Genomic DNA, 25,092 nt, shown 5'->3' with positions numbered 1-25,092 from the left:
ATTGATAGACAATGGATGGATGGATGGATGGATGGATGGACAGATAATAGATTGATAGACAGACAGATATACAGGGTGGATAGATGGATAGGTGGATGACAGACAAATAGGCGGACAGGGAGACAGGTAGAACACAAGGAAGAAAGAGTGCAGATAAAGGGCATTAACAGGAGAAAACCAGCAAGGTGGGCAGTGAACACGGAGAAAGCTGTGTGGAGGGGTGATTAGCTCACCACGGCTGGCGTGAGGCTGCACCATGAAGATCAGTGCACCCTAAGCTGAGCTGGGGAGGAAGCAGGAGGCCGCTGAACGCCAAGCTAAGGCCCTTGGGCTCTACACTGGGAACACATGCCCTTTTCCATAGACAAATGAGTGCGTGGATGGAGAAAGCCTACAACGGGCACACGTGCAGCGGGAAGCTACAACCACCACCCCGGAAGGCAGGGACACACCCTGACAAGGACAACAACACCGCACAGAACGGAGAGACGGTCAGCCTGGCGAAAGCACACACGTCCATCTACACGCAACCTGCACTAGACTGCTTACTACTCGGGAACATATTTTCATTTTGATGAGGCAGTCTCTGTAGCCTCTTCCAGCCAGTGTCCACATGGCGAAACCCCACCCAGACCGTAAGTCCTAGCTTGGATGTCTGTGTGTGCTTTTTCCAGATTCCCTAGGTCGGAACATCCCAGGAGGCCTGGCGTGGTCACTGAGCTCCTCCCGTCACGTTCTACCGATGGGGCATCTGCGTCGTCCTTGAAGTCGTGGCCAAGGACCCTGCTCCTGGCTGCGTGTTTGTGGCATTACCACGGCACGTGTCCACTCGTAAGAAGAGGCTGCTGCGAGGACACATCCAGACCGCATTCCTGGACGGAGGGGCTCAGATGAAAGCCTGGAGCACCCATGGCCTAGCTCTGTGCCTCCTTCTCTGCAAACCCAAACTGCTCCAGGCAGGCCGGCTCACCTCCCCAGGGGCCAAGGTACCTAGAGAAGCACAGCAGGCCTGCCTCCTCTACCTCTATTTGGATGCGGCGCACCAGGGACGCAAGTGACACATGCATTGTACATTTTAACCGTCATCAGAGCTGTATTTGATTGGAAGTCAACACACAGAAGCAGGTCCCGAAGACTTTCTGGGACACACAACACGCCACCCCTACGTTTTTAGCGAGATGTCCACGTGAAAGAATTATCTTTGCTCCTTACAGGAAACAAACACAAATATCATGTCGTTATGACGCACACCTGAAACCAACACAATGTTATGTCAATTACACCTCACATGGGAGGAGCCTCCTTGAAAACACAAACACAGGCAATATTCCGCCCCCCCCCCCGCCGCCTCCAAAATGCATGTGACAGACCAAAGTGATGACATGAAATTATAGGAACTGAAAGGAACAGAGAAAATCCAATTTATCTCTGTGGGTTTGGGGGTCTTTAGCTGGGTGGGGGAAATCTTCCCCAAATCCCATAATCCCGGGCTAATCCTGACAGGAACATGTGACAAATCCCAGTAGAGCTGAATTTTACAAAATAACTGGTAAGTCTTCAAACTCTCAAGATCTCGAGCCCCGCGTTGGGCTCTGGGCTGACAGTTGGGAGCCCGTTTCGGATTCTGTGTCTCCCTCTCTCTCTGCCCCTCCCCCACCAAGGCTCTGTTTCTCTCTCTCAAAAATTAATAAACATTAAAAAAAAAAAAAGACAGAAAAAAACCAAAGGAGACACGATGACGAAATGCAGTATGGGACACCGATGTGATTCCTGAACACAAAGAAGACACTGGGGGAAACTGAACAACATCGAACAGAGTTGGACTTTAGCCAATCATGTCAGACATGGCACGTTGGAGTAGGATGTTCGGAATGAGGGAAACTGGGTGTGAGTATTCGGGAGCTCTCTGTACTACCTTTTTAGTTTTTCTCCACATCTAAAACTCTTCTGAAAAAGCAACATTTATTTTTAAAACATCAGGTTGAGGAAGAGTAGGGAGAGCTTCTGATCCTGGAGGGTTTCCCTCACTACTACTCCGTGGCTGTGGCATCCGACTACCACGTGCAGTGGCCGGGTTATTGGTTGTTCAAGTTAGAGTCCTAGGCGCTAGCCTCTTATGGATAACACCCCTCACAAGCCCATCACACCATTTCTAATCGGGCAACGTAAACAAATCACATGGCAAGCAATTCTAGCAAGGCTTAGCTGTGAAGCCATCAGGCAATTTTCATACGACTTGTCATAAAACGGCAGTAAGATCGAACGGAGGACTAATCTGTTTCGTGGATGTGTTCCCTGCACCAGTAACATCCCATAAATTAACATTTAAGACCCTCCTTGGAGACGTGGACATAGGAGCCAGTGTCCGGGAATGATGTGAAGGACAAATGAGACCACTGTTATGGGTTGAATTGTGCCCTACGCAAAAGGGATACATCGAAGTCCTAGCCCTGGTACCTGTCAGTGTAATTGTGTGGAAATAGGGTCTTTGCAGATGTAAACAAGTTAAGACGAGGTCATCAGGGTGGCCCTAAATCCAGTGACAGGTGTCCTTATAAGAGACAGAAGAGGAGAGACACAAACAGACACACAGCAGAAGTCATGTGAAGGCAGAGGCAGAGATGGGAGGGGCGTGGCCAGAAGCCCAGGGACGCCTGGAGCCCCAGAAGCTGGAAGAGGCAGGAAGAACCCTTCCTTGGAGCCTCAGGAGGGCACCCAGCCCTGCTCTGCCCGGATCTGAGTGGTCCTGCCCCGTCTGGATCTCAAACTTCCGGTCCTTTGTTGCAGCAGCCACAGTGACACAAATACACCCACATACACAGAGCGACCCGAGAGCTCGCTGGAGACCAAGCCTCACACACAGGTCTGTGTCCTCCAAGATTAGAGCAGACAAGGCCAATGCACTGGCCCAAGTTTAAGCTCCTCCATGGACGTCCAGAACTAGAAATAGCTAAGATGTTCGCGCACTCTCTTAGGCTCGGAGATCCCATAACACAACCATAACATGCACAGAAGATACCATACCCTTTATGCAACAATCCCTTAAATATGTTTCCCTCCACATGAAAAGCGTGTGGAAATCATACACAATGTCCACCTCAAATGATTAATTCGCACGCAAATGTGCACACGCATGTTTATCTCGCCATTCACAACAGCCCAAAGGTGGAACAACACAAGCGTCCAACAACAGGCGAATAGGGAAACACAACGGGGTCCATCCATGATCAGGGTATGACTCAGTCATCAAACGGAATAAAGCACTAACACCTGCTAGCCCACAGATGGGCCCTGAGAACATGACGCTCAGGGAGAGAAGCCAGACACAAAAGGTCACTGATGGTGTGATTCATTTACAGGAAAGCCCAGAATGGGGAAATCCACAGAGACACAAAGTAGATTAGTGGTTACTCAGGGCAGGAGGCACAGAAGGATAGCGTAACGACAGCAGAAGGGTATGGGGTTTCTTTCTGAGATGAAGGAAATTTCTGTAACATTGAATGTGGTGAGGGCTGCACACAGTATGTGACGTGTAGGTCAGTAACACTATTCGAAAAGCAGAAACAAACCAGCAAAATACCGAGAGCCGCGAGATCACGGTTGAGTCATTTCCTCGTTGGGAGAGAAATGGGATGGGGTGTAGACCCAGTCGGACGGGGCACACCCAGACACCCAGATGTGAAATCTGTCCAATCATCAAACACCAATACCGTGCCTTTGTTTCCATACATAGGGATGTGTGGTGAGAAGTGACGGGGCAAAGAGTGGTGATACGTACAGAAACAAACACTGACCTTCATGTTTCCGAGCCGTCTCGTTCTGTCAACGACCAGCAGTTTCTTAATGAGGTCCCTATTGGGGGGAAAGAGACAGAAAGTATACACATCTTGATATGGAAGCGGGCAAGCACAGGACGGCCACAGCCACACGGTCGGCATTTGGAGAGAGGATCAGTTTCCCTTTGGCCTCAACCTTTCCTAGCCCTTGTTTCTTAACCGATTATCAGTTTCTAAGTAACGTATGCAAAGCTGGGTGGGCTACACAGAGATCACAGGGCTGAGGAAACGCGGATGAAATCATTGTGCAGGCTGCTGGTGAGAATGCAAACTGGTGCAGCCGCTCTGGAAAGCACAATGGAGGCTCCTCAAAAAATTAAAAATAGAACGACCCTACGACCCAGCAATTGCACTACTAGGCATTTATCCAAGGGATACAGGCGTGCTGTTTCAAAGGGACACATGCCCCCCAATGTTTATAGCAGCACTATCGACAATAGCCCGAGTATGGAAAGAGCCCAAACGTCCATCGATGCATGAATGGAAAAAGAAGATGTGGGGGGCGCCTGGCTGGCTCAGTCGGTTGAGCATTCGACTTCAGCTCAGGTCGTGATCTCACCGCTCGTGAGTTCGAGCCCCACGTCGGGCTCTGTGCTGACAGCTAGGAGCCTGAAGCCTACTTCGGATTCGGTACCTCCCTTTCTCTCTGTCCCAACCCACTTGCATTCTGTCTGTCTCTCTCAAAACTAAATAAACATTAAAAAATTAAAAAAAAAAAAAAGATGTGGTGTATACACACACACACACACACACACACATACACACACTGGAGTATTACTCGGCAATCAAAAAGAATGAAATCTTGCCATTTGTCACTACGTGGATGGAACTGGAGGGAATTATGCTAAGCGAAATTAGTCAGAGAAAGACAAGTATCATAAGATTTCACTTATATGTGGAATTTGAGAAACTCAACAGATGAACATGGGGAAGGGAAGGAAAATTAAGATAAAAAAAGAGAGGGAGGCAAACCATAAGAGACTCTTAAATACAGAGAACAAATTGAGGGCTGCTGGAGGGGAGGTGGGTGGGGGATGGGCTAAATGGATGATGGGCCTTAAGGAGGACACTTACTGGGGCGAGCACTGAGTGTCGTTAAGTGATGAGTCGCTAAATTCTATTCCTGAAATCACTATCATGCTATGTTAACTAGCTTGGATTTAAATTATGAAAAAAAATAAAGAAGACATTAAAAACATTAAAAAAATCGTTGTGCATAAAATGAGCCTTTTAATATAACATGCAAAAAAAAAATAGATATCGAAACCCCCCAGGCCAATCGAAAGACCCACAGCCCAGATTCAAAAACTCCATGATGCAGCTTTCAGTGACTAAGCTTTCCTGATGTGCCTGATGTCCCGGGCTCAGGAGCACATAGCCAGACTCACACCGCACCCCAGGCTCCATGACCAGCTGGGAAGGCTGACATCCCAAGACCCGTGGTGATCTATGTAATGGTCCAGGGTCCCAGGGTCCCTGGTTGGACCACGGGATGGAAATTCTATACAATATTTTTCATTTCTTTCGAGAGAAAAGAAACCTTTTTGCGTGCTGTATCTGTCTTGGCATCTCAGTGTCTTCGTATTCACGGCACAGGGTGTCCCCCTTCTGGATGGTTATTTTTAAATGGAACCTCCTCTTGCTAGTCTTTTAAAGCCTGCCTGGAGGGTCGCCTGGGAGGCTCAGTTGATTGAGCGTCCGACTTCGGCTCAGGTCATGATCTCACGGTCGGTGGGTTCGAGCCCCACGTCGGGCTCTGTGCTGACAGCTCGGAGCCTGGAACCTCCTTCGGATTCCGTGTCTCTCCCTCTCTCTGCCCCTCTCCTGCTCACGCTCTGTCTGTCTCTGTCTCTCAAAAATAAATAAACGTGAAAAATAAATTTAAAAAGAAACCATTCTTGTGTTTTTAAAAACTTAGGGGCGCCTGGGTGGCTCAGTCGGTTAAGCGTCCGACTTCAGCTCAGGTCACGATCTCGCGGTCCGCGAGTTCGAGCCCCGCGTCGGGGCTCTGGGCTGATGGCTCAGAGCCTGGAGCCTGCTTCCGATTCTGTGTCTCCCTCTCTCTCTGCCACTCCCCCGTTCATGCTGTGTCTCTCTCCGTGTCAAAAATAAATAAAACGTTAAAAAAAAAATTAAAAAAAAAAACAAAACAAAACTTAGTTTTCCGCACCCCCCCGCCACAAACTTCATGAAATGCATTCCCAAAGTTACTAACACTGAACCCACAGAAAAGTTCTTGCAGCAGATGTTCATCAGTCTAAATTTCAGCGTGAAAGAAAGAATTTAGGAAGGAAAATAATTCAAGCAGGAGAAAAAAAGACAAACGTTGCTAAAGTCATCCATGTTTCTGCCAACCGTAAAACTCGATAAAGGAGGGGGGGGGCGATGGGGAGGGGGGACCCTTCTCGTCAAATACCCGAAGGGCTCTCTTAGTAAATGCAATTAACAAATGCCTTCACTGGCTACTTGTAAATGTCATTTCTTTCAAAAGGCATAAAATCCGGCCAAGAGTTGTGAAAAGGGGAAGCATCATTATACGAGAATAATGAGAACGTTTTCCCTTCCAGGGGAAAAGAGAATGACCCAAAGAGTTGTGTCACGACACATTCATAATGCAAGATGCTATCCTGCTGGGCAGATGCCGTGTCTGGGAAATCTGATGTCCTTTCCAAATCAACACGCCCCCACCACCCCCACCAGGAGGAGGAAAAATGGTTTACTTACTTTACACTGAAGTCCAAATGTCTGGGGAAATCTATTTTGCCCGCGAGAATTTTTTGATAAATGCCAAATGGGTTGTCATCAAAAAACGGAGGAAACCTGTAAGAAAAATAAACATCTATTTTTAGCGGAGAGCAAGCACGGAAAAAATCCTGCTTCCTAACGATTTCCACTCCACACACATGCAGGGCACAATTTGTTGCACATGGACTCCTTCCTTGCACGCTGGGGACGCCGGAACCTTGGGACACACGGAGCACGGCTGGTTCCAGAAGGAAAAGAATGCAGCAGAGGAATGGCCAGCGTAGACAAGGCAATGACCATTAGAGCACGCGATCGACTGTGGGGGTCGGCCTCTGGCATTAAAAATGTCACCCCATCACAGGGTGCCTGGGTGGCTCAGTTGGTTGAGCATCTGACTTCGGCTCAGGTCATGAGCTCATGGTTCGTGGGTTCGAGCCCCACGTCGGGCTCTGTGCTGAAAGCTCGGAGCCTGGAGCCTGGTTCAGCTTCTGTGTCTCCCTCTCTCTCTGCCCCTCCCCTGCTCACGCTCTGTCTCTCTCTCAAAAATAAACATTTAAAAAAATAAACAAAAAATTGAAAAAAATAAAAACAAATGACAGAAAACAAAACAGAGCACAGTTGTTTTTATTTTTTTCAATTTTTTTCACCTTCTTACCCTGACAATCTGTGAATCTGAGCTTTTTTGGACACTCTTTGAAAATGTGGGTAAGTGAAGGGTCGGAGATGAGCCGATCCTGGTTGAGGGGGGCCCTGAATCCAATGGCAGATGTCCTTGTAAGAGACAAAAGAGGAGACACAGACACAGAGGAGAAGCCGCGTGAAGGGGGAGGCAGAGACGGGAGGGACACGGCCACGAGCCCAGGGACGCCTGGAGCTCCAGAAGCTGGAAGAGGCAGGAAGGACCGTCCCCTGGAGCCTGCTGGATCTCAGCAGCCCTGCCCGTGCCTGGATCTCAACCTTCGGGTCTCCAGAACGGAAAAACGATAAATTCCTATCCCAAGCCACCATGGTTTTAGCCATCTGTCCTGCCAGCTTCTGATGCACAGAATAGACCCATTACCTCTGCACGTACATTACAGAGAAGTGGAATATGGAAAAAACAAAGAACAGAACAGAACGTACAAAAAAAGGAAATGAATGGGCACGTTGAGGGAGAGGAGGCAGGTGAGAAGGGGACGTGGAAAACGCTGCATAAAGGTGAACGTGTGGCCGTGGGCGACGCAGGCAGGAAATCGCGTTGTTTTCTGAAGTGACGTTCCAGATCCATGAACAGAGACTCAGCGTCGTGCAGACAAGCGCCGTGTCTCGGAGCGGCCGGTGATTAGGGTCTCATGACTCCAACTCCTCCGACCACCGTTGCTTCCAGAGTTACGAGCTGCCCCGTACTGAGAACCCGGCCAGACCAGGCTCGGGAGGAAAGGTCTACACGCACGCAGATTCTCAGCCGGTCCTCACCATCCGACTACGCCTATCAAGTTAACAGCTCCCGAGCCAACCTTCCCTCGTCTGCCAGATGCTTTGTGTAACCAGGGTTGGGAGAGTCGTCGTCGTCCGTTCTCGGGTGGCGGGCCCATCTGAGGACACCGGGCCGTATGATTTCATCGGGGAAACGCGCTCGTCCGACACCAGGAGAAAATGTGTCATACGTACCTAACGACGTTTAAGGACAGCATGAAACAAAGTGTTCTCAGGAAGCAGGCGTTACAGGACCGCGTCACCGGGAAGCTATGTCAGCAGGAGTTTAACAAGCGGAAAAAGAAGATCATCGCTGCATGATGCCTTTTCCAGATCCGACCCAGCCACCTACACCTTCCAGTAGAATGGATCGTCCAGAAAGAGGCCACATCGTGCCAACGTCACGTTCCCCGTCACCCTCTTAGAAAACCACACTGGGGGCGAGCCTGGGGGACATGGGTTCGAGGCAAGAGTCTGTCAAGAAGAAAGAACTTTTCTGCAGAAAAAACAGAAAGGGCAGGTGCGACCCGTTCACCGTTCTTTTCGCTGCTTTTCCTCAAAGACCTGGGACTTGCGTAGAAAACGTAAAACGTGCGTCCTGTAGAAAAAGGGGCAAAGACAACGAGCGGGGCTGTGCGAGGGGGTGAGGGGCCGAGTGTAGGGTAAGAAAGCGTCTGAGGGGCACTCGGTGAAGCCGGCTGGCCACGATCCTCAATACGGGGTCCCAGGGAACCCGAGGGTTCCTCAAGCGTCTGTGAGGAGTTTTGCGATGGCCTTTTTTTTCTGACGGCGGAGCTGAATGTGCATACATTTTTGTTTTTGTTTTCCCCATACAACTCCAGCAATGGTGGCCTCGTTGGTGTGTGGGGGGGACAACTCCAGCTCCTGCCAGGGAAATGTCCCCTGGCCAACACAGGGAGCAGCTGCAGGGAGCAAGGAGGAAATTCAGAACAGGTCCAGGTGAGGGCGGAGTCTCGTACAACTGCAGGGACCAAGGCATGCCCAGGAGGGATCAGCCAGGCTTGTGGCACAGACAGTCATCACTGTCAAGAAATCCCTCCAGGGGCGCCTGGGGGCCTCAGTGGGTTCCGCGTCCCACTTTGGCTCAGGTCATGATCTCGCAGTTTGTGAGTCCGAGCCCCGCGTGGGGCTCTGTGCTGACAGCTCAGAGCCTGGAGCCTGTTTCCGATTCTGTGTCTTCCTCTCTCTCTGCCCCTCCCATGCTCATGCTCTGTCTCTCTCTGTCTCTCAAAACTAAGTAAGCAAAATAAATAAATGAATAAATAAATAAATATTAAAAAAAAAAAGAAAAGTAAAAGAAATCCCTCCAGAAAACCCAGACTCACTCCAACTGGAGATGTGTAAAACAGAAATATGTTAATGTAAAAGCATAGGTACCTGCACTATTTTCTATTCTACTCCTAATATTATATTAGAAATATATTAGAAATCGATGATATTCCATTAAAAAGAGAAACGTTCTATTTTCTAATATTCTAATACAGTGTTTTCTAATATTTGAATGGATTATATATATCCTAATAGTATTTTAATCATCCCAATAATTATTTACATAATTATCCTAATATATTCATTCGAATATGTCCTATTATAATCTAATTTTATTTTATTCTATTTAATTCCAATAATTTCCTTATAGTCTAACAATATGTTCCAAAACTGTACTTACTAACAATATTTCCCATTATTAAATTCTGTAAGTAGAACGTATCCTAATAGAACATAGCTAGCAATACAAAGAAAACCTTGCTCGTAACCTCATCTATTAAAGCCCTGGACGCCAAGGTTCATTTATTGTTAAGCAATGGTGACCTCTAGCGGTCAGTAATATGAAGGAAGGGATATAAGCTGCAGGCCATCTGAGGGGAATCTGATGAATTTGGACGTATAAATATTCACAACCGTTTTATCTTCTTAACGGATGAACCCTGTGTGTGATTCATATTAACCTTCTGGTCTGCCTGGCACTTCACGGGCTGGGTGTCTATTAAGAAATTTGTTTCTGTGTGATTTGCTCGAGACATCTGAGCCAAGAGTTAATGGAAAATACAGAAGACCAGATAGATGACAGATAGGTGATGGGGTAATGGATGGATGGATGGGTGGATGGATGGATGGACAGATGGAAGAGATAGATGGATAGATAGATACATACACAGATGATGATAGGTAAACAGACAGATGGACAGAAAGATCGGACAGATACATAGACAGGTAGGAAGATAGATAGATAGATAGATAGATAGATAGATAGGCAGAAAGACAGATAGGTAGGCAGACACGTTGATAGATGATAGATAGATACAGAGATAGATGAATATAGATGGAGAGCTGGATAGATGGATGGATGGATAGACAGACGACAGTCAGGTAGGTATATAGAGACAAGTGGATTAGATACACAAACAGATAGGATAGATACACAGAATGCATAGACAGACTGGTAGAGAGGTGATCATAGACGACAGACACATGATAGCTAAAACATGATAAATATATAGGTAAACAGTTGATAAATACTGAGATAATCAATAGACACACAAAGAAATTCAGGCTTTCACAGATTCCACGCTGGCCCCACCCTCCGTGCAGAAATACACCCGTTTCCATCATTTTTTTTCAAGCCGAAGGGGAAGGTTTCCAGGCAAAAATCTCTGGTCTTGCCCTACAGGGATATCAGGTGTGGAATGGGGTCCAGGTTTGGCCGAGTGTCTGCTGATCTCCCCAGCAGGAAACAAGCAAGCTAAAGACAGAGGACAAAGGACACGGAGTGAGGCCCGCACATCCAGGAGCCCCCGGCCAGTCTCCTGGCACCTGACACACCGGATGCCCGTCATCCACACCATGAGAGAAGAGCTTTCCTCCATGGGACCAGGAGGAATCCCCACGTCCACACTTGCTAAGCATGGGATGCTTGCTTTATGCTTCTGGTAAAAGAGCGTCACACCCGCGTCATGCCTAAGCCAGACTGGAGTTTTTCACCATGACGATGCCTTGATAACATGTGAAACACCTCTGGCATCCGGACGACGGGACAGGGTGACTTTGCAAACCTCACGCCAAGCGACCATGGGCACGGCACGCTCTCTGCTCCTTCATAACGTCCTGAACTCCATGCGGATTTATTTACTTTCATCCGAAACGTGCTCTAATTGCTTAGCTCTGTCCACTGCTCCAAAAGGGTCCAAGCGAAAGATTTAATATTATATTCACGGGAGGCAGGACCACTTAGACACAGTGTAGACGTCCCAACGGCCGGTGCTTGTGGTGGGCACTTTTGCTCTTACGAAAGCGCACTTACCTGTGGGTCCCCATGGTCATGCTGGCACTGACTGGGAAGCTGGCACAGGTGTTGGCCAGCGGAAAGCACGGTTCTAGAAGCAGGAAAGGGAGGTACCCCGTCAGCAAGTGGACTTCCTTTTTCTCCACGGGAGCCCTACTCACCCCGAGTGCATCTCAAATATCAGGATGCCAAGCGCCCACCAGTCCACAGCTCTCCCGTGGCCTTTGCTCTGGATGACTTCGGGGGCCAGGTACTCGGGCGTGCCACAAAGCGTCCACGTCCTGGGGACAGAGAACAGCATGCACAGAAGAGTTAGCTGTGCTTGGCGAACGCGTGCGTCTCAGGAGGACCACGCGTGACAATGGCTTCGGCCATCACAGCCATGTCCCTCCCCATCCCGCAGACACACCGCGCTGGACAGAGATACTGGCATTGTGGACCAGGATTCGTTCCCTTACCAACACTCATCTATCCCGATACAAGCAAAAATACACGCTTGGTATGACCACCACCCGCCGTTGGCTGTCGCTTCACCATTATTACTCGAAATGCAAAAAAGCCACAGTACCGGTTTTCCTAGGCAATGATACAGAAAACAAATGCAAGAATTCGTTCATAACCTCCTGTCTTGGGGGTCCCATCAAGAGCCCCCAGCAACAAAGTACTTCTGTCCTCAGGGAGGAAATGCTGTGAACTTTCCACCTGCTCCCGAAAAGATCTGACGTGTTTTCAAGGTGTCTGTGGGTTCAAGGTCATTTTACTCTCCCCAGTGGTTTCTAGAAATCCTGAGGTTAAGGGACCCTGGGATATTTGGGGTTGAAATGGAGCAAGGGGGGGCTTTGGGAAGGATTTTCTCCACAGAGGAGGTGAGACTTGCCAAAAATTTAGCTTCTAGCCCCGCGCAGAGGACCGTGGGCTGGAAGTGAGGGAACCGCAGAATGTCGTCATCCGAGCCCCCCCACCGTCGCGGTGCTTTGTTACGGCAGCCTTGGGAAAGGCACGCACTCCCCACGCCGGCCACTCACATGCAGAACCTTCCTTCTGAAGCACCTGCGGGCTGGACCCGCACGTTCTACGGGACACGGTGTGTCGTCTCAGGGAACATAAGTCAACTGATGGCAAGGAACAGAAAACCTCTGAAAACCCAAGTCTGGAGGTCCAGAAGACGGTCATACTGACTCCCACGTGGTCTCACTGGATGGCTGACGACCCCTCGCCCACTAAGACTCTGATACGTGAGACCCTGAGCCCATCTCCAGAACACCTCTGCCCACCTTGCCAACTTACGGGCTCCCAAGGCTGCCTGAAGCCAGCTGGCAATCGGGCTCTGAGCTCCTAAATGCACAGGTGGCCGCATTATATATACATTAGGTACAGCGTCTCCACTTCCATTTGGAAAGGGGAGTATCTTTCTGGCTCTGTCCTAGCGTAAGGGGCACAGAGGGAATTTCTAAGTGGCCTGGGGTAGGCGGACACCTCTCTAGAGGAAGAGCCTCCGGCTAAAGCGTCTAGTGCTTCTTGGCTGCACAGAGAGGCATAAATTGCAACAGAGAGCTTCGGACCTCAGTAAGTAGGTAAAGACAGACAGACAGCCCTGGATGTTATGCAGAGACCGCCGGCGCAGGCTGTGAATTGTCTATGCACCTGGTCTCATGTCTCTCAGCTCACTCGGCTCTCGGAGAGAAGGCAAGGGGACACCCGAGGTTCTCAGTTTGCGCACGGCTATCACTTCCACTGTGTGGGCGGCGTTAACGGAAGAAAAACACGACTCTGCAAAGCGCACCTCGAATCGCTCGTCCTGGCACCTGTACGGAGGTGAACGGTCTTCCCCCAAAAGTCCTAAACCCCAGAGCCCGTGGATGTGATCTTATTTGGAAATAGGATCTTGCTGATGGAATCAAGTTAAGAGGAGGTCATATTGGATGAAGATAGACTAACTCGGTAACTGGTGTCCTTATAAGGAGGGGGACAGACAGAGACATCTCTTTCTACCATGTGAGGACACGGTGAGGAGGCAGCCATCAATCCTATCATACTAGGCTCTCACTCTCCTGACCTCGTTTAACCTCAAGTACCTCCTAAAAGCAGTGTATCCAAATGCAGTCACTTCGGGGGGTTAAAGTTTCGATATATGAATTTTGGAGGGACATAATTCAGTCCACAGTAATGGTGGTGATGGAGATGGTTGTGAAGGTGAGGACAGTGATGATGATGGTGATGATATTGATGATGATGGTGATGGTGATGATGACTGTCATAGTGATGATGGTCATGGTGGTGATGGTCATGGCAGTGATGGTCGTGGTGGTGATCTCGGCAATCATGGTGGTCATGATGGTCAAGGTGATGATGACAGTTATAGTGATGAGGGTCATGGTGATGATGATGGTCAAGGTGATGATGACGGTCATAGTGATGATGATGGTCACAGTGAGATGGTCATGGCAGTGATGGTCGTGGTGGTGATCTCGGCGATCATGGTGGTCACAGTGATGGTCAAGGTGATGATGATGGTCAAGGTGATGATGACGGTCATAGTGATGATGGTCATGGTGGTGATCTTGGCGATCATGGTGGTCATATTGATGATGGTCAAGGTGATGGTCATGGTGATGATGATGGTCAAGGTGATGATGACAGTCATGGTGATGATGGTCAAGGTGATGATGACGGTCATGGTGATGATGGTCAAGGTCATGATGACGGTCATAGTGATGATGGTCAAGGTGATGATGATGGTCACAGTGATGATGGTCAAGGTGATGATGACGTTCATGGTGATGTTGATGGTCAAGGTGATGATGACAGTCATAGTGATGATGGTCAAGGTGATGATGATGGTCACAGTCATGATGGTCAAGGTGGTGATGACGGTCACAGTCATGATGGTCAAGGTGGTGATGACGGTCACAGTGATGATGGTCAAGGTGATGATGACGGTCACGGTGATGATGGTCAAGGTGATGATGACGGCCACAGTAATGATGGTCATGGTGATGATGATGGTCAAGGTGATGATGATCATGGTGGTGATGGTCAGGATGGTGATGGTGATGGTGGTGATCTCGGCGATCATGGTGGTCATGGTGGTCAAGGTGATGATGACAGTCATAGTGATGATGGTCAGGGTGGTAATGGGGACAACGGTGATCTTGGTAATCATGATGGTCAAGGTGATGATGATGGTGGTCATAGTGATGATGGTCATGGTGGTGATGGTGATGGTGGTGATCTTGGTGATCATGGTGGTCATGATGGTCAAGGTGATGATGATAATGGTGGTGATGGTGATGAAGGTGACGACAATGGATGGTCATAGTGATAATGATGGTGATACTGATGGCAGGGATGATAAAGTCAGAAGCAACATATGTATGCTCAGTGCTTACTATGTGCCTGGAAATGTCCTAAGTATGTACTTTCCAATTAGCAGATCCATCCATTCTTAGCAACAATCCTAAGGAGTAGGAATAATTTTCACTTCACCGATGAGCAAAGCAATGGATGGCAAATATCCTCAGGGCATTGGGGTGCCTGGGAGGTTCAGTCGGTTGAGCGTGGGACTTCGGCTCAGGTCATGATCTCACAGCTCATGGGTTCAAGCCCTGCATCGGGCTCTGTGCTGACAGCTCGGAGCCTGAAGCCTGCTTCGGATTCTGTGTCTCCCTCTCCCTCTGCCCCTCACCTGCTCTCTATCTCTCTCTCTCAAAAATAAACAAACATCAAAAAAAATGTGATAAAGTATTGATGTTATTTTTTTAAATCACTCTCCATTAGAGATAGCATGGTGAGTAATTACTTTAAAATAATGTAACAAACAGTGGCGCCTGGGTGGCTCAGTCAGTTGAGCGTCTGACTCTTGGTTTTGGCTCAGATCAGGATCTCACAGTTCATGAGATCAAGCCCCAAGTCAAGCTCTGTGCTGACAGAGCAGAGCCTGCTTGGGATTCTCTCTCTCCTTCTCTCTACTCCTCCCCCACTTGCTCTGTCTGTCTCAAAATAAATAAACTTAAAAACAAGTTTGAAAAAATAAAAAGTAAATAATGTAAGAAAAAAATGTGGGAGAGGTAAAAACTCAAATCAGGTTGAGCACTGGGTGCTGTATGGAAACCAATTTGACAATAAATTTCATAATAAAAAAATAAATAAATAAAGCCCCCCCCCCAAAAAAAACCCTCAAATCAGGTGGCAAAGGTTTGATGCCCACTGAATCTGGGTGAGAGGCATACAGGATTCAAGGTCAACAATTCTCTCCCCTCTGGTGGGTGTTTGAGAACGTTAAGGAACTATTGTAAAAGACTGGCAACAATGTTACTTATTACCTAGCAAGATGTCAGGCACGAAAATCCAAAGGACGGCACTCAATGAAACATGTGAATTTTAAAAACTACGGAGGCGCCTGGGTAGCTCAGTCGGTTGAGCGTCAGACTTCGGCTCAGGTCATGATCTCGCGAGATCTCGCGTGATCTCGCGTGAGTTCGCGCCCCGCGTCGGGCTCTGTGCTGACAGCTCGGAGCCTGGAGCCTGTTTCCGATTCTGTGTCTCCCTCTCTCTCTGACCCTCCCCCGTTCATGCTCTGTCTCTCTCTGTCTCAAAAATAAATAAACGTTAAAAAAAAATTAAAATAAAAAAAAATGAAGTTGTTTGTCAAAGCAATAGATCGAGATGGTAATGAGGCCTTCTTTCCCCGAACTCAATGTCTTAAGTAAATTAACTGCATGACGTTATCTACAACACCACCGTCATCCATTTAGTCTTAAATGGACATGATGGGTTAACTGCAGAGGAACACTGCTCGCCAAACTTAGAGGCAAGCGAATGCGTGAAACATTTTAAGGCGGGATGGTTGGAATCAGACTTCCAAATAAAAGGACTTAAAGAAAACGAAAAGCGGAGAAGGGAGCGTAAGGACTTTCTACGACGTGATGCCAACGGGGGACGGCCCCAATATTCTAAACCAGCTACGATGTGTTAATAGGGTCTCCGTTCACAGGGGTATGGAAGACCAGTTTGCTTTTATGGGCCTTATTCTTACAAAGGGAATACGGGAAATTCCACGGGGATAATCAGATGGAAGTTGACCGCATCACAACGTGCATAACTGCTCCCGACCAAAATCAACGTTCTCATAAATGCAGACGTTTCCATAACATGAGGAATAGAATTATCACCTTAGCTATCCCCACGTCATCAAGAAATGGAAAAATATGGGGAGGTTTTTCTTTTCTTTCTTTTCTTTTTGTTTTTTTTTTTAAGATTTTATTTGTAAGTAATCTCTACACCCAACATGGGGTTCAAACTCGCAACCCTGAGATCATGACCTGGAATGACTATGGAATTGAAATTTTAATCCACTTTTAATGAATTTAAACTTAAAACTTGTTTAATGTGTATTCATTTTTGAGAGAGACAGAGTGCGAGCGGGGGAAGGAATAGACAGAGAGGGAGGCAGAATCCAAAGCAGGCTCCAGGCTCTGAGCTGTCAGCACAGAGCTGGACGCGGGGCTCGAACTCACGAACTGCGAGATCATGACCTGAGCCGAAGTCAGACGCCCAACCGACTGAGCCACCCAGGTGCCCCTACACTTAAATTTAAAACCCAATACTCACTACAGTTGCTGAGAAAGTTTCCAGTATTTTTGGAAAGCCTGGCCATGTGTGTCTATCTTCCCAACTGTAAATTTTATGGGTGAAAGCACAGAGCAAGTGTTTCTGATGAAAACGTAGTACCCTGAGATGCACCAAAAATTCACGTAAACGCGCCCAACTGTTTGCACGGGTTATGTGTTGGAATAATCATACTTGAGATGGAGTGGGTTAAGTATGCTATCTTATTAAAATTTTACTTTTTAAAACAAGGCTTCTTGGGGCACCTGGGTGACTCAGTATGTGGGGCTTGTCTGGGTCTAAAGGTTTGGTTTTGGATAGAATTTTAGATCCTGAGTCCAAAGAGGCAAGTAAGGTGGAAGGATATAGAGACGGGTGTGGAAAATTTTCTTTCACGCTGTGTAGACACTCCCATCACATCGCATGTCGGTTTTGTAGGTTTTTTTGTTTCTTTTGTTTTCAGGTTATTTGGATGAAATATTTTTGATGAAGTATCTGATGAGATATTTTTGATGAAATATGCCACGAATGCGCCGTGCTTAAATGCATGGGATTTACGGTACTGTCTGCCCTGAATTGTATCTATAAAGGCTGAATTACTCCTCACGGAGAGAGAATATGGTCTCTGTGATTGGCGGCACTTAAAGACCCGTGGAAATCAACACACACGGGCTTTACAAGTGCATTAGCCTCACTTAAGCTAAAGGCTGGACGTTTATACGTTGTATATTCTATGATCGTACACACTAGGTCCGAACATGTCCTCAGCTAAATGGAGCACTGCGGATCATGGGGCGAAGCGCACACAAAAAAAAGCATCGTATGCCCAACTGCGTAAGATTTCACCTTATAGAATTATTGTTTGCTCCTGGAACTCAACTCATCCCCGATCCAGCATCTGTGCTCTTACTCTCACGGTCGCTCAAAAATCATAAGCATTCAAGAAAAATTTTTTTAAAAAAAGAAGTGGCCGGGATCGGGGGGAGGGGAGAGAGCTCCATGCACAGTACACATGCACCTGTATGATTGTGATAAAAAGAATCACTAATTCGACATACACCCCCGCACACCTGTCAAGGGCTGGAATCAAAAAGGCAAGACAGGAGAGGTGTTGTCAAGGATGCAGAGAAAAGGGAACCCTGGTGCATGGGGGGAGTATTATTCAGCCCCGAAAAAGCAGGTCCCGCCATTTGCAACCCCACGGATAGACTTGAGGCCGCTATGCAAGGAAGGGAAGTCTGGCACAGAAGACAAAGAAGGCAGGACGTCACTTACACACTCGCGGCCACGGAGCACACAACACTGGCCTCCGGACGCGGCACCGGGCGAGTGGGCTGAAACGGGTGAAAACGGTCACTCACTTGTCTACCAGTTTCTTGGCGAACCCAAAGTCGGTGAGCTTGATGTGGCCATCCCTGTCCAGCAGTATGTTTTCCGGCTTCAAGTCCCTGTAGACGATCTCCTTTGAGTGCAGGTACTCAATGGCGCAGACGATCTCCGCAGAGTAGAACAGCCCAGAGCTGCTGGAGAAGCGGCCTCGCTTCCGCAGGTAGCTGAAAAGCTCGCCGCCGGGCACGAACTCCATGAGCATGTACAGGAAGCGCTCATCGTGGCACGTCCAGAACCTGTGGGACGGCACATGGGAGTCAGAGCTGCGCCAGGGACACACAGACGTTAGGGCGCGGGCGTGAACGGGCAGTAAGACGCCGTATGGACAGGAGCGCGGGGCGGGCTCAGTGGGTTAAGGATCTAGCTCTTTTTTTTTAATTTTTTTTTTCAACGTTTATTTATTTTTGGGACAGAGAGAGACAGAGCATGAACGGGGGAGGGGCAGAGAGAGAGGGAGACACAGAATCGGAAACAGGCTCCAGGCTCCGAGCCATCAGCCCAGAGCCCGACTCACGGACCGCGAGATCGTGACCTGGCTGAAGTCGGACGCTTAACCGACTGCGCCACCCAGCCGCCCCAAGGATCTAGCTCTTGATTTCGGCTCAACTCACGATCTCATGGTTCATGGGTTTGATCCCTGCATCAGGCTCTGCACTGGCAGTAAACAGCCCATTTCAGATTCTTTCTCTCCCTCTCTTGCTCTCTGCCCCTTCCCCACTCTCTCTCTGTAAATAAATAAATAAATAAATAAACTTAAAAAAAAGGAAGGTGCCGTATACTTAGATATTGAGATATTCACATAGGGGAACAGATGCTTGAATATGCATACGTAGATGTAATCTGCTACCATGTTTTTCGTTTGTTTTTTGCTGTTTATTTTACTTTTGAGACAGAGAGCACGTGCACGGGGGAGGGACAGAGGTAGAGGGATACACAGAATCCGAAGCGGGTTCTGTGCTAAGCGGAGAGTCCAATGAGGGGCTCGGACTCACAAACTGTGAGATCATGACCTGAGCTGAAGTCAGCCACTTCACCAACTGAGCCCCAAGAGCATGTTGTGATAACAAAGTGTCCCACAGGATGAATTCTGTCACCCAAAATTATATGCAGAAGCCGTATGCCCAGGACCTCAAAATGTGATCGTATTAGGGGATAAGGTCCTTAAAGAGGGGATTAAGGTAAAATGGGCTCACCAGGGTGCCCGGGGGGGCTCAATCATTTAAGCGTCTGATTTCAGCTCAGGTCACGATCTCGCGGCTCGTGAGTTCGAGCCCCACATCTGGCTCTGTGCTGACCGCTCAGAGCCCGGAGCCTGCTTCGGATTGTGTCTCCCCCTCTCTCTGCCCCTCCCCTGCTCATGCTCTGTCTCTCTCAACAATAAACGAATGTTAGAAAAATAAGAAATGAAATCAAAATTAAAACGCATGTTCATTTTGCCGACCATTGACGGGTACACGTGCTACCAAGCCACGGTCGTATACGCAAAAGGTGTCCGTGAAATGCGTGTGCAAACGCACAGCGCCTTCGGGGTGAGGATGCCTTTCGGGACGGCACCTGTTCACTCGCGGCCTCTGCACGGATGCCATGTTGTCTCCAAGCTGGTACAGGGAGTGCAGACGTGAGGACTTCTTTTTTTTCATTTTTTTTTTTTTAAGGTTTATTTATTATTGAGAGACAGAGAGACACAGAGCATGAGCAGGGGAGGGGCAGAGACATGGAGAGACCCAGAATCTGAAACAGGATCCAGGCTCCGAGCTGTCAGCACAGAGCCCGACGCGGGGCTCGAGACCGTGACCCCAGCCGACATCGGACCCTTAACCGACTGGGCCACCGACTGACTTCTTGATTAGTAAAGCAAGAACATTCCTTCCGGGGAGGCTTCACTACCAAGGCTCGGTGTCACAAATGCATATGGCAGGCACCCTCTGCTGTCGTGGGGATCCAACAATGAATCCACCGTTCTGGTGGGCAAATATGGTCTAGGCTCCAGATAGCACCTGGGTGGTACACGTGTAGAATGAAACCTGTATGTAAGCCGGAGACACTGTGGATTTCTCTGGAACAGGACGGGTGGTAAATTTGGCTAGAACCCATCGGAAAAAGCATGGTGTTCCAGAGTTTGGGCATGGCACTCAGCCCTTGAAAAGACCCCAAGTGGCCAAAACTACACAGGTCACGGCACTACCGTGTTCTACAGCTGTGAATTTGGTTGAAAAGCTGAAAAAATACGCAGGACCCTACCTTCCCACCTCGCAAATGCGTAAGTACGTGCATGCGTGTGCATGCACGCGCGCACACAGTCTCTTCATCAATTAGGATGCACCCATTCTGTGGATATATCCTGTTGTCGCTCCTACTGATTCGCAGCCAGGATCATAATCCACGCAGAGCCTTTCTCAGCTCTAGAGAACAATGCAGCGCCATGTTTTCATGCAACCTGATTTCACCCTTCAAAGGCACAGGAGAGAATTCACAATGGGGGAGATTAGAACAGGGCCAAGAGACAGCCAGTGGTAAGGAATGAAAGGGAGCTTTTGGGATTAATCAGCCAAGTGGAAGGTGCATAGACCCAAGGACTGCATGGGTGGAGACCAGGAGACCCAGGCAGAAGGAGTGGGTCAACGACAGGAGTCTGTCACCTGCGTTCCAGCTGAACTGCAATTTGGGGCACGAGCAGGTTGACATACAGACGTATCTGGGCAAAGATAGGACTTAGTGTCTACCCTTCTGCTCCCAATTTCAACACGCATCGCTGTTCCTTCCCCCACACCATGAAGCGATTCTGGGACACCAACCCGGCATCCTACAATTCAACTCAATTCTGACACGGTCGACCTGGAGACCACAGAGATCCCACAGGAGAAGGGCGCAGTCCTAAAACAATGGCCCAGCACACACACTTCAGACGCCAATTCCAAGTCCGGCTTGTCACCCAAGACCCCTCCTTGGGTTCCATTAATCTGCTAGAGCGGTTCACAGAGCTCAGGGGAAACACCGGTTTAAGATAAAGAGATAGAAGCCAGGAATGGCCGAGATGGAAGAGAAGCGGGGGGTCAGGTGTGGGGAACCTTCCGTGCTCTCTCCAGGTGAGCAGTCTCCTCCAAATCTCCCCAAGTTCACCAACCAACTCGGAAACTCCCAAACCCCGTCTTTCTGGGATTTCATAGAGGCTTCATCAAGTAGGCGAGGTTGATGAAATCATTGGCCTTTGGGGATTAACTCAAACTCCAGCCCCTCTCCCCTCCCCGGAGATGTGGGGTGGGTCTGAGCAGCCCAAGCCTCCAATTACAGGATTAGTTTCCCCGGCAACCAGCCCTCTGCCCTGGGGGGGCGGGGAGGTTCTCCAAAAGTCACCTCATTCACATAACAAAAGCCACCTTTGTCACTCTGCTCCCTTAGGAAATTCCAAGGGTTTTAGGGCCTCGGTGCCAGGGACAAAAAGAACAAACATCTATTTCTTGCCAAAAATCCCAACATCACAGGGACAAATGTCACACACTAACGACTGAGTGGGGCACAGGACAGCGGTGTGTAAGGATATGTGGAGACACATCTGTCCCACAAATCTCTCAATAAGATCCAACAAAGCATCAATAACAATCCTACGAAAGTCACTATATATCAAGTGTGCTGTGGAGTACTCCCCAAGTAGTCGAAAAACAAGGCTTTTCTCGTACGGAGAGAAGGTGCAACGCGTGGGGGGTTACTGATAAGAGCCACAATATTCAAAGACACAATGGCAAGTATTTAGTCATCCCTTGGGGCTTGCGGGCAGAGACGAGGGGTCCAGGTGGCCACAAACGACTTAAAATCTGAGCCTAGAGAAGGAGAAACAGGATGAATCATGTTGGCCAATCCGCTTGTTAATTAATACCAGTTCATTGCGGGGCTCCGCGCCTCGCGTAGAGGCTAAAAAACAATGAAAATGCAAGCGCAGAAAGAAGTAAGTGGGTTTATCACGAGTGGGATGAGAAAAGGAGTCATTCCTGGGTCGAAAATTCAGTATGTAGGGGCATCTGCGTGGCTCAGTCGGTTGAGGGTCCAATTCTTGACCTCGGCTCAGGTCACGATCTCATGGCTCCTGAATTCAAGCCCCGTGTGGGGCTCTGCCCTGACAGCACAGAGCCTGAGTGTGTGTGTGTGTGTGTGTGTGTGTGTGTGCGCGCACACGCGCTTTAAGGACACAAAGATCTGTATCAGACTGTCCATGTGATTACCTGGCACTGAAGGAGGGTGGGAAGAAGAGACAAAGGAAAGCCCTACACAAGGGGAGCAGAAAAAGAAAAGAAAACCAACAAGAGAAAATGCTTCAGCTCCTCCACAAACAGGAAGGAGATATAACTCGACACGGAAAATGCAGCCAAGCAGTTAAAGCAGGTACACGAACAGATAGTTGGCATTAACACAAAGTACGAGAGCCAGAACGTGGAAACAACACAAGTGTCAATGGATGGATGGATGGATGGATGGATGGATGGATGATGAACGGATGGATGATGGATGGATGGATGGATGGATGGATGATGAACGGATGGATGATGGATGGATGGATGAATAGGTGGATGGGTGGATGGATGGATGGATGGATGGATAGAAAATGGGTGGATGGATGGATGGGTGGACGGATGCATAAACACCACGTGGTTCATGCACACAGTAGAATATGACTTAGTCTTGAAAAAGGATGTTCTGCATCGGCCACAAGGATTGACATTGAGGAACTGATGCTCAGTGACATAAGCCAGACGCAGAAGGACAAATTCTGCCTGATGCCACGTATACGGGGTCCCTGAAGGCATCACATCCATAGAGATGAGAGTAGATGGTAAGACGGGGGGCTGGGGATAAGGAACAGAGCCAGTGTTTAAGAGGGCAGAGTCTCAGTTTGGGGAGACGGAAAGTTCTGGAGATGCTGGTGGGGATGCTTGCACAACAGCGTGAATGTGCTCAATGCCACTGAGCTGTGCACTGGAAAATAGGTAAAATGGCCAATTTTCGGTTCAGGTGCATTGTAGCACAACGAAGAAATGATCGTTTTGAAACGCATTCCAGAGCACGTGGGAATCTACGGAAAGCAAACGCAGCTTGACCCTGACCACAACCCCCAGCAACACCTTCGACGTGACACCGACCAACCCGCCGTCTTTCCCTTGCAAAGCGTGTGGCCGTCGTAGCCGATTCGAAAGTCAGCCTCCTTCATTTAACAACGGCTGTCGTCCTGTCTCCCGACGCCGGGGTATAAAGCTGGGCTTCCGCCATGAAAACAAGAAAAGCAAACACCATCCCTGGGCGTCACCCTAGCCCTTTGGACTCATGTCTCTGTGCAACCTGAGGCTCTGGAAAGTTCCTTCCACTTTCCACCCAGGCTCCATGGCAACCAGCCCTGGCCCGAGGCACCCTTACCTTGCTTCATCCCCCAGCCTAGGGTGTCCTCCAGCTCTGTTCCCCAAGGGTCCCCTACCCGCCCTCGGTGGCTCGGTCTGACGGCACCTTGAAGGGGGCTGAGCACCTCCTCCGTGCAGAGACAGCTGCGTCCTGTTCGTCGGCAAAGTGGCATCTACAGCATCACCCGCCCACCCTGCTCGGCGTGTGCCCACCCCAAATACACCACTCTGCCAGCCGGAGACGGGGTGACCGCCTCCTGGGGCTGCCTGGAAGCCAGTCCCCGGCAAGTGCACAGGGGGCCCTCAGCACCCCCTGCAAACGCCCAGGGCTACTGTGATGCTCAGGACTGGGAAAGGAGGGGACACTGCCATCAGTGGGTGCAGACCGGGGATGTCGGTCAGCACCCACAGGGCACAGGAAGCCCCAGGTCAGACGGCCATCCGCCCCCAGATGTGAGCAGTGCCCAGGCGGAGCAATCCAGAAACAGCAACGTCATGGGGACAAAGCCCAAGCCCCGGGACCACTAAGAAGAAGAGGTAGAGACAGGGTGCCTGGGGGGCTCAGTCGGTGAAGCATCCATTGTTGATTTCGGGGCAGGTCGTGATCTCACGGTTCATGAGTGCGAGCCCCGCGTCGGGCTCTGTGCTCTACAGCACGAAGCCTGCTTGGGATTCTCTCTCTCCCTTTTGCTCAGCCCCTACTCCGCTCTCTCTCTCTCTCTCTCTCTCTCTAAAATAAGCGAACATTTAAAAAGAAGAGGTAAGACGGACGGAGCCCTCGAGCCGTGCCATGCACTCTTTCCCATTCCAGCAGACAGGACGCAAGCATCAGAAGGAGGCTTCCGGAATAATGCCCCTAACGGGTGGAATCAGCCCCCCTGTGACCGTCCCAAATATCCCTGCTCGCTGACTGCTCACCGTTGTCCCACGGTTCCCTACGTTGCCCCACGAGGAGGCGTAAGCAGATCCGAACCACGTTCGTGAGCACGAGGCGTCCGAGAGAAGGCGGCGAGAGAATGAGCCCTTGTGGCTCAGGCGTGGATAGAACGCAGCCTGAAAGACGCTGGCTGGGGAGGGAACACGGGAGGACCAGCCGAGGGGCGGAATGGACCAGGACAAAACTGACATTTGATCAAGCACGAGCCTCGATATTGCTATGAAGATTTTTTTTTTTTTGACGTGATTAACATCTAGTGTCAATTGACTTTAGAAGAAGCACATGACTCTCTCTTGTATGGGTGGGCCTCGTCTAATCAGTCGATGGCGTTACGAGCCACCCCCGCCCCCCCCCCCCCCCCCCAAAAAAACATGAGGTTTCCAAGGGAGAGGGAATTTTTGCCTGTGGACTTGACTACCATATAAAAACCCTGCC

At 49.2% G+C, this 25,092-nt stretch overlaps 1 protein-coding gene and 1 non-coding gene across 2 annotated transcripts in view; one reads left to right on the top strand and one right to left on the bottom strand.

Moving 5' to 3' along the window:
• The window catches only part of PRKX (protein kinase cAMP-dependent X-linked catalytic subunit), a 38,793-nt gene that overhangs the window by 6,458 nt on the left and 7,243 nt on the right, over positions 1 to 25,092 (bottom strand). The window contains exons 3-6 of the mRNA XM_040460148.1: positions 18,309 to 18,572; positions 11,502 to 11,621; positions 6,561 to 6,656; positions 3,795 to 3,852 (exon numbers count right to left, since the gene is read on the bottom strand). Of these exons, the coding sequence (XP_040316082.1) occupies positions 3,795 to 3,852; positions 6,561 to 6,656; positions 11,502 to 11,621; positions 18,309 to 18,572 (538 nt within the window). The remainder of the gene's footprint in view (positions 1 to 3,794; positions 3,853 to 6,560; positions 6,657 to 11,501; positions 11,622 to 18,308; positions 18,573 to 25,092) is intronic.
• Positions 6,946 to 7,030, top strand: TRNAR-UCG (transfer RNA arginine (anticodon UCG)). Its single transcript has one exon. It is a non-coding gene; the product is annotated as a tRNA-Arg (tRNA).

This window comes from Herpailurus yagouaroundi, unplaced genomic scaffold, assembly GCF_014898765.1.
Source record: "Herpailurus yagouaroundi ecotype Mexico unplaced genomic scaffold, PumYag 248, whole genome shotgun sequence".
Lineage (NCBI taxonomy): Eukaryota > Metazoa > Chordata > Mammalia > Carnivora > Felidae > Herpailurus > Herpailurus yagouaroundi.
The sequence above is the reverse complement of the archived record's forward strand: the minus strand, read 5'-3'. Positions and strand labels throughout refer to the sequence as shown.